The 10311-nt window shown below is 39.6% G+C and overlaps 1 protein-coding gene across 4 annotated transcripts; it reads right to left on the reverse strand.

Moving 5' to 3' along the window:
- Window positions 1-457: 457 nt before the first annotated feature.
- Window positions 458-6536, reverse strand: LOC140926807 (opsin-3-like). 4 transcript variants are annotated; one of them, XM_073376499.1, is made up of 2 exons: window positions 6423-6536; window positions 458-1929 (listed from the first exon to the last, which is right to left on the reverse strand). In XM_073376499.1, the coding sequence occupies exon 2, from the start codon at window positions 1815-1817 to the stop codon at window positions 909-911; it is 909 nt and encodes a 302-aa protein (XP_073232600.1). In that variant the 5' UTR covers window positions 1818-1929; window positions 6423-6536; the 3' UTR covers window positions 458-908. The 4 variants fall into 4 exon arrangements, with proteins under 4 accessions (XP_073232600.1, XP_073232599.1, XP_073232602.1 ...); XM_073376498.1 differs by lacking the exon at window positions 6423-6536 and adding an exon at window positions 5464-5585; XM_073376501.1 differs by lacking the exon at window positions 6423-6536 and adding an exon at window positions 5546-5563.
- Window positions 6537-10311: the final 3775 nt, after the last annotated feature.

Raw genomic sequence — 10311 nt, forward strand, 5'->3', positions numbered from 1 at the left:
GGCAACAGGAATGTTTTACGCCTAAACTTGGTGTTATTATCTTATGATAAAAATCGCGGATTTACTTCCCTTATTGGGTATGGCTTTTTTATAATTCAAACTAATTTATTTAGATACATACACGCCTTGGAATCAAAAGTAGCGCACATTGAATAAATCAACTTAGTTACGGAATTTTTTTTTTGTCACTTGAAAATGATTTGATGGCGACCAAGAGTTCGAGAGGATATATTTGTCCTCTCTTGTGGCCGGGCTCAAAATGTTTTGACAAATTTTTTTTCTCACTGAGGTATTTCAGTATTCTTAAATGTTTTTTCATTGTCTGAGAAAGGGGAAAAGATTTAAAAATCTTAATCTTTTAGTTTAAAAACTAACATAAACTTATCGCCAAATCAGTGTGAATTTCACTGAGATGTGAGTCTTCGAGAAGATACTTCATGTACACAAAAGAAATTCAGAAGTCTATTTTATTTTCGGTACCACTTCAATGAAATTGTCAAATGTTCTCATTGTTTTAGCCCCGTTCATGAGCATTCTCATTCTAACTTAAAATGGAGAAAAACACCAAAAACTGCCACTGACATTTTATCAACTAAGTTCAAGCCCCTTTCACTAACCCAAAATAAAACACGAAAATAATCTATTCCTTTTTTTCTTTAAATATAATAAAGAAGACAAAAAAGGTCTACAGTCTTAGTATTACAGTCTTTATATCACTAGGAGTTTGACTCTGCAAAACTATCACTCAAAGGAAGAGGAGATGACATAGCATCCTCTTAGCTTATTCTACGAACGCGGCTTTTGGAAAAGACGTGAAATGTTTACTTTGACTTGTCTCTTTCACACGTTTTTGGACAAAAATGCTACAACTGATTATTTATGTTGGTAGCCGTTTTCTTATACTACATTCACCCGGAGCGACAAGTCAGGCGATTGAACAAGTCCCGGAGTTTAGCTCGATAGTACGGATGCATGATTGCGTATAACAGCGGATTCACAGCCGAGCCAATGACACCTATACCCGAGGAACAGCCGTGTAGGTTAAAATGAAGCTCTGTGTAATTACCGAATACGCCGCCTAGCTGTACGAGAAGAAATGGCGTCCAGAACGCGGTGTACACGATAGCAACCCAAAAGCATAGCTTCGTGACGTGTCGCTCGTCGGCTGAGCCGTTGACTCCTTCGATGTTGGTACCAAGGGTGCGGAATATGTGCAGATACAGAACAGCAGTTACAGCGATAGACAGGCCATAAAGTGTCGCAGAATACCCGAGGAAGATTTTTGCGTACCGATCCAAGCTCTGATTGATGAGAAGACAGCGATAAAGTTTAGGGGTAGGATCACCGCTTCCAAATTCGCGTCGTGCCATCAAGATCATTAATCCACCAGCGAAAGTGCTCAGAAACCAAAAGAAAAACACCACCAGGCGCGTTTGCGCCAGATTGAGCCTCGGTTGCTGCGGTCGTAACATGGCATCTTTGCGATGGTACGCCAAGAGTGGAAACAAAAAGTACATCATAGAAATACTAACCATCGACAGGAATAGGCTTATCTCGCAAACAGGCGTGTAGCTGATCAACTCGGCTTTTGCGTACACCCGGTAGATGAAGAGTATTGGTGTAAATAGCAGGCACATGATGAGATCAGCGATCGCTAAGTTTGTGATTAGGAAGTGAAAAGTTCGGTGAATCGTCTGGTCTGTTGCATACGAATAGATCACCATTCCATTGCCAAGCGAACCAAGGACGAAAGTCAGGATATAGAGAGGAGACACAAACGCCGCGGTAGCGACCCACTGTTCGTAATGCTGCTGCATGGTTACTTTCGCTTTTGCTACAAGCTCTTTCTTCCGTCCACTGCGCAATGAACTACCCCTCGTCTTAACTGGTCAAGCTAGCTCCCAAAAGACGCTCGTAATACGACGGGTTCTGTAAAGAAATGAAAAACAAATGATTATGAAGACACATTTATCTCGCCGTAGAGCCATATAATTGTAATTTTCTAGCAGGCCTCTTTGTTTTAAACTCACATTTGTTATCATTTCTACCGGCAGGTGCATAAGTGAAAAGCTTATTTTATGCAAATTACTCAGTTCAATCAAGGAATACACTTAAGGCAAGAACGCCATTGTTTATCAGTGTTTACAACCATCTATGTTCCCTGCAACGCGTTTAAAGAAGGGCACAGCTTCTCAAACAGCTTCTTTTAATTTTAATCCATTTTTAAATTCACTGACGCCAAATATAGTTGAGTAGTATCTCCTTCAGTTGCGTCCGGTCCGGCTCTGAATGAAACGTAACAAGTCGTTTCGCCCGAAAGTCGATTCACCCCGAAGTTGTTTCGCCCAAACGTGAGTAGATTCGCCCCATGTTTATTTATCGTTCTTTAGCCCGAAAAAAGAAATAATCGTGATAAGGCAGTTACTGCAAATGTGGATCAACAACTTTATCCAGTGAAAACTTCACGTAAAATATACCAAAGATAGACGTAGCGATCGTTGAGATTTCGGCGGTACACGTTCAGTGATGTTGACTTCAGCCAGTTTTTATGTAGAGTCTTTTAGTATCTGGAAAGTGATTATCGAGATCGCTAAGGTCGTCCAGATCGCTGGACCGTTTATAGCAATCGCAATAATAGAATCCAAAACTTAACTAAAACAAAGAGCTCTGATAAGCCGTGATGTAGAGTGTTGTTTGTGATCGAGCGAGTTAGCTTACGTCTGGGCGAAACAACTTCGAGCGAATCGACTTTCGGGCGAAACGACCACGACTCAAAAATGTCCTTGCAGGTGATGTGGTCAGTTCGTTTAGGGCGCCTTTTTCACCTGTCGTGATAGCGATGCTTTCTTTTCCTTCCTAGAAAGGAAGCTTTAAAAAATCGTTTGTAATGCCGCCCAATCGCTGGACTTTAAGTGTTGTTTTCTTCCCGCGCTGCAAAAGCCAGTCTTCCTTGTGATGCAGATTTTATATATAGCAATCAAAGTGATTCATTGATCGCCAAGGCTTTTACGGGAACACAATTAATCTCTAGAACAAAAAAGATGACTTCTGTTACCGCAAAAGGAATTGAAAAAGGAGTGAAGCAGATAATAATAAAAAAAGATCTACGACAACAAAAAGTTGAATACTTGAGTGATTATAGCTAAGCCTAAACTGTGAACTATGGTATAAAACTGACTGAGAGTACATGAAACCAAACCAGACCGCGGTAGGATCTCCTTATTATTAAAGTCTTTTCTAATAATTTTCTCAAATCAAGGGCTGAAAAAGGCAGATGAAAATAAAATCGTGCCCGTGACTGAGATGAAAAAGTGGAGGAAGAGGATAATTTTTTAGACTACATCAGCGATTCTCCACCTCGGGCTGCATGGTCGCGACGGCAAGCTAAAACATAAGCATCTTACAACCACTCAGTCAGGAAAACATTTGTCATGCTAGTCAGGAAACATATGCATTTGCTTACCGTGTCAATTTATTATAACAGTAGCTTACCGTCATGCATTTGTAGCGAAAAAAATTGACAAGTAAATAATAAAACAGCGTGTAGATCTCAACTCAAAATCGTTCATTCGAGGCTATCTTTTGGGGGGGGGGGGGTGGGGGGGGGACTTAAAAATTTATTGCAGAGTTAGCAATTAATTTACCCGTATTATTCGCTATCTGCTGTATCTGATGTTTTGCCATCAAGAGGCGCTTGCACATCAGTCAGCTCAGGCAGGTGTGTGGTGATAAACTTGTTACTTTAATGATTTTAGCGAGTGTAATGCTGAAATATTCTTAATTTATCTGATTTTAAGGTGCTCCAAAGTTGTACCGCTGGCGGAAGCACAGCCGTAGCGGGGAGGTTTCCTTGAATGGAAATAAAACTGAGAAAAAAATACAAAATAGATACTTTGTATAGCTCTCCAAGAACTGAATATTCATCATTCATATACCAAAATCACTGTACATTAACCATGATGGTCGTGAGAAGTGTTTTCTGTTGAAATTTTAAGTGAAGACATCAGTCTCTGATGGACGCTTTTGTTTGACCAAATGAAAAGAATCGCTGATGAAAGGTGATGTTTTAGTAAGAATTAGATACGTCGGCAGCTAACCTGCGCGCCGGACAGATACACATATGGTGAGACGGGTTTTATCAATCCCATTTTCTATCATCTTTTTTTTTTTCATTTGCCGGGCCATTTTGCGAACTTGTTAAAATGGCTAATACTAGACATTTTTAAAATACGGCAAAGCTAAAAGTGCAAATTTTTTTATATTTTATCACTAGTTACGAGTTAAGATCACAATCTTAAAAACCTTGAAGCACTTTGGAAAATTCTGCTCGCTTTCGTTTGCCCCCTCCGTTTCTAGTTCAGAACCACTTAATCGACACTTAAACACAGCTTTGTTAAACGTATTTTAGTGTTTAAACGGTAGATATAGGCATATTTTTATCCCCTAAAAAATTTTCATCCGTTCGGATTTCCTAGCTGAAAGTCTATTGATCCGAAAATTATAGGGATCAAAACTTACGTCTTCGAAAATTTCAGCTAGAAAAAAGGCTCCTGAAAACTCTAGGTAACCTTTTTAGGGTAAAAATCCGTTAAAAATGGGCAATTTTACCTTTTTTTAGATGTTCGAAAATCCTAGGAGAGGCAGGCAAGCCAGAAATTTTACAACAAATGTTCCGAAAATTCTAGATCTCAAATCGTCTTCCGAACAGATATTTTCCGAAAATTGACGTTGGGTGCCCCTGAATGTTGTTGTAGCCACGTAACTTTGCAATAACATCTCAACATTGCAGAGGGAAAGAGACGTGCATAGATATTTCAAGGATTTTTGGCGAGGATTTTATCTCTTTTTATTTTTTTTTTGCACCTGCTATTTTTACAAGCCCGCAGCCTAAAACTCTTATATTTCTCGCTGATCATGAAGCTCCTCCATTGGCGTTACAAGCAAACTATTTTGAAACCGTCTGCATCTTGAAGAACGCGCACCAAAAGAAACTCGGTATGAAATAATCATCGGAAACCAAAAATATCTGTAGCTAATGAAGCTTTTCTCAAGAGTCAGCGAAGTGTTGCTCTCACAGCAATTGCCGAAGAGAATTTCTAACGTGAGCGCGAATCAACTGAAAAGTCGCATCGAATATTTTATCCAGAAATCAGTGTCGCCTGTTGTTCTTCACGTCGCCCAAATAGCTTGGAGCGGGCATTTAAACAGCTGGATAAGAACAAAGACTGACTGATGTCTGTGACGATTATCTCACCAGAATGAAAATAAATAGAGCAGCAATTTTGGTATGGCGAAGATTTTTGGCCCTGCATAGAGCCTCTGCCAAGAGTTTCACCATAAATGAACTACACTCGAACGGCAAGCAGTATAACGAGAAACGAGAAATGAGAAGATCTCCTAAGTTCTTGTACAAATTAAACTACCTTGTAGACCTTATATTTCTTATACGTATTATGAAGGTACCTATTCGCTGATGAAGAAGAAAATGGCCTTTGGTCAAAAATAAAAAGACATATGTATATAATTAATTCTCCATGCATCTGACCTGCGTAGCTGGCGGATTTCAGCGTCTGCACACGTCAGTATCAAAGCGTCTTCTCTCTTCTCTCAGCGTGCACTCCTCTCGATCTGCCGAAGTTGCTCCCGCTATCCTGCCAGCTTTGCGAGAAAATTAAACAATTTTAGAATAATTTTCTGTCAAAATTGAAAAATTCCGGCCTACGTTTTAAGCTTTCGTCCACTTCTTACCGTCCTTAGCCAAAGGCAGTATTTTAAGCTAGGAGCTTTTGCTCCGAATGGTTTCTTGTAGATATGATTACCAGTCCAGTCGATCGTTTTCTGCGCCCGCACTAACTCGAGCAGGTTACAAACCGCTTCCCTAGGCTTCTGGCCAAGCATGTTTTCAAAAAGCATTATTGCTCGGTATTAAATAAACCTAACTAGATCCATAATTTATCTTAAAAACTGAGTTTTGTCACATTCTGTGTTATTTCAATGATTATATTGCCTGAACTAGACTTAGTGGTTTTTACCGAAGCCAATTTATTGAAGAAGGCGAATAAGTTAGCTTTCGCTAACACACAGGCTGACCTCGTGGCTGCCAAAATTCCAGCCACCTGCTGAAAAGGGCATTGTTAACCTCCTAGCTACTTCAAAAATTTCATAAAGAATTCTGTAAACAAAATTCATATCATAAAAAGGTGCTGGCAGATGAGCTAGAACAAGTACTTGTTATGTACTTTTAGTATTGTAAAGGTTTAGCAAGACAAAGCCGCTTTTAGGAGACTGGCTTCTATTGAAAGAAACGAGCACTAGATCTTGACGAGATTAAAATTTTGTCGCAACTCCATACGTAAACGCCTGAAAAAGTCAGCGGATAGAAAAATTCAATAAGGTAATGCCGGCCTAAAGCGATAACTCACTTTGCCTTGCTTAATGATAAATATTCTAATCCCTTTAGGTCACCACCATTCCAATAGGCTTTGTTTGGCTGATCCTATATATCATGACCGCCGAATGAAGACCATTCAGTTTTCCTCAGATCGGAGACAGGACTTCACTTGAAACAAATTATAAAGAGCAATATGTGTTCATGGCCCCCAGAATTTGCATATACAATTGGCTGGTTTTAATACAGGGACTCGATCTCAAACAGGTTATCCGTTGGATAATCCGTCGAATGTGAAAAATGTGAAAACGATTTGCTGTTACTGATTTTTTAACGAAAAATCCGTCTGTTTATCCGTCTATTTCAAAAACGGATTTTGAAGACGGATCAGCCGTCTGAGACGGGTACTCCTCCATCTCCGGTATAAGGACGACCATTATCCTCTTAATAATAATAAAATAAAATAAAACCAAACCATGGAACAAATAAACGAAAGCCGCGGGGAAAATGTATCTCAACTCACCTCAAAGATTGGGAGAATAAATTACTGTTACTTGGTAACAGTCCTCTATTTCAACGATGCGCTCCCGGGAGCTGATTCCGCCTTTTCAGTTTTCCCAAGGAAAGAAGTCATGAACATGTCATTAACATGTCATCAATTAGTAATTGATTTTGAATGCGGGCTTAAAAAAGAATTTGTAGTTTCGAGAAAAAAGAGTAGATATCAACTATCTCTCCGCAATCAGTCCACATTATGTCATAAAACAACCTGGTAAACATTCCTAACCGAGAGAGAATACTCCTATCTTCAGGGGATGATCACTCTTGTTTATTGAACATATTAGTTACTGACTTACTACCTTTGATTCTAGAGTAAGTACTAAAGCAGACTCTACCTACCGAACGCTGGATCATATATCCAGTATCTGACTTTTTGGAATAAGAATACCAGGCAGAAGCAATGGGTATGCCTAAAATTCCTGCCTCGCGCCTGATAGTATATTGGCAATATGATTTGCCCAGTCCGAAAGTATAACATGGTATAAAGTCCATATAAGAATGGTGGTGGACTCATATAGGATGCACCTGAATCAATTACCCTCATTGTAGAAATGAGATAGTATGGCTAAGCTTAAATCCCTCTGAAAGGTATTAGCTATTATTTGGACTATTTATAGTACGATATGTGAAGGCATGTACGTGGCCGAGCGGTTAACACCTCGAACTCTGGATCTGGAGGTCCGGGGCTCAAGCCTCGCCCATCGCGTTGATTCCTTAGACAAGGAACTTTACTCCACTTTGTCTTTCTTCACCCAGGTGTGTAAATGGCTACCACAGGCGAAATACTACTGGGTTCCGGGTAACCCTGCGATGGAGTAGCATCCCGTCCAGGGGGGAGTAGCAATTCTCCTAGGCTTGCTTCGTGCTACGGAAACCGGTATATAAGCTCCGGCCAGGTGGGCCTTTGGCTCGTGTGCGCCTTTTCCTATCTTACCTTTTTATAGTACGTTATAGGAAACAATCGAATGAAATAAACATATCATCAACGAACATTTACCACACAAGTGGTCCCAAGACCGTTCTTAAAAGCAAACCATTTTAATATACACTATTTGATTTTGAGAGTTTTCTTTTCTTTTCTTTCTATTTGTTTTATTTGAAGTGTAAAAGTCTGTTTGGACTGAGCCTCAACAGACAAAAACAAAGGTATTAGATTAAACTAGAGAAGAATTCTATTGTAATTCAGATGTTGTTGTCAATAGTAACGTACAGTGCAGGCGTCTTCTTCAAGCGCACGAATGTTTTTGCTCGCGAAAGCGCCGTGTTGAAACTCCAACAAATAGGAGGAAATTGGGCGAAAGGGAGGGAGCGGGCCAGAGGGAGAGGGTTGTTATAAACAAGCAGCTTTCGCCCGCCCAAAATACGCCCGCAATGCAAGCTATCAGAAGCCATGTCAATAGCGACCAGTAGTAGTAGTAGTAGTAGTAGTAAACTTTATTTATGTGTCAAGAAAGAAAAACTAGCCGAGGGGCAGGCCCTCTACTAATAGGGGACACCTACAGTTAAAATATAATAGATACAATAATTAAGTAGATAAAATAAAAAAAAAAAAAGTCCATACCATATGTTACAAATTGTTAGCTAAAATACTAAAGCTGAGTCCTAAACAAAATTATTTCCGATGAGACATCAACTATCACACAGAAGATATCCTTTGCATCCATCATCAATAGGAGATGTCAGATCCTTATTACGCATTCGGTTTCTAAAATCACTTAATGATTTACACGTTTTATCATTTTTGTCCAGCTTACTCCATAAAATGGGACCAAAATATCGAAGGGAATGCTTACCAAATGAAACTGTGTTAAACCTGGGTAAAAGAAAGTGCATTTCGTAACTGGCGTCCTTTTTTCGAAAGGCCTGGAGGCAAATGTTAAAATCAAAGCTTGTTGAATAGCAATATTAGCAGAGTTCCTAGCTCACAAAACCGTCAATTTTACTTCGTCGACTGATAGTTTTATTGCATCATTTCGAAACTTTGATCTCCTTTTACATACACGCAATCAATTTAATAATACCTATGCAGGCCCGAAATGTTACCGGGAACTTCGAGAAATGGGCCCCTGAAATTTTCGGAATGTTAGACTGGTAGAAAGCTGAAAGCTCCCCGGTTGTTTTTTGGGTGAGGTGTGGTCGTCATCGATCTTGTTTCTTCTTCATTTAAGCCAATGTGAAATGTCATATCAAACTGAAAGGCGCGTTTTGGCGGGAAATAGTGTGGCAACCTGCGTCTTTTGAGCGGGAAATCTCATGTCTTACTGTCCAAACTGGCACAACTGGCACAACAAGCTAGGAATAAAAAGAAAGGGTAAAACTTGTTGAAAAGTACGGCAAAGAATAATGAACTTTATCACAACTTTCAAAGTGTTTGAAAGATTGGTTAGCCTGTTTCATGCCTTGAGCATGCAAGGAGAATTTTCATTTAAAAGAAGTTCTTGCACGTTGCTGCGAATGGCGACAATTTCTCGGGCAGGATTTTCTTGAAGGCTTAAGTCTATTCACCACTGAAAATTGTCAGGCTAGCATTTGGTTTTTAAAACGCAATTGATAAACTTGGTAAGCTTACTTCGGCCTTGATGTTTTTCGTTCGATAGGGGTCCATGATTCCTGAATTGAACAGGGCAGATAAAAACTAGGTCATTTTATCGCTCGGAACTTATACGGGTTACGGTATTATAATAAGAGCTTGAAATGCTGTAAAACATTAGTTGTGTTCTCGTGCGCATGTTAAACGTACGATTAGTAAATTCTTTGCAATGCTGACTCAATACTATTAGGGACCATACAGACATTGCAACCCCTTTTGAAGGACCTGAGTGGGGAAGTCTAGCTTTTTGCTGCGAAAACGCGAGTCTTTAGGGTGGTCTGCAGGCATGCTCCCCCAGATAATTTTTGCAAATTTAGGTTCTCCCAGGTGCCATTTCATTTTTGATATCATTTCAAGGTCATTGATTTTATGAGAAACTATACGAGAGGAAAGTGTAATATGCAATGCTTTTATGCCACGAGATCGCGAAAAATACCTTATATATAAGATTGTCATTTTTTCCCTTTGTTTTCACATGTCTTCAGAATTTCATGATAAATCGGGAGAGTTCAATAAAAATCGGGAAGGCAGGAGGCTACGCGACAAATCGGAGGAGGAGGGGGGGGGGGGGAGGGTTGGAATGTCTGCTATTAGATTTAATCATAGTTGATTAAGTGGAATGGTTATGAAACCCGCCAGACTCCTTTGTTATATGTTTTTGTGGACTTGAAAGTGCACAACGTTCAAAAGAATTCCTATCATTTTGATTGTATTGACCAATAAAAACGTTGCATTAATTTATTCCGTAACAATTTGCCAACAGAAAACAACG

Source organism: Porites lutea, chromosome 2 (assembly GCF_958299795.1).
Source record: "Porites lutea chromosome 2, jaPorLute2.1, whole genome shotgun sequence".
Classification (NCBI taxonomy): domain Eukaryota; kingdom Metazoa; phylum Cnidaria; class Anthozoa; order Scleractinia; family Poritidae; genus Porites; species Porites lutea.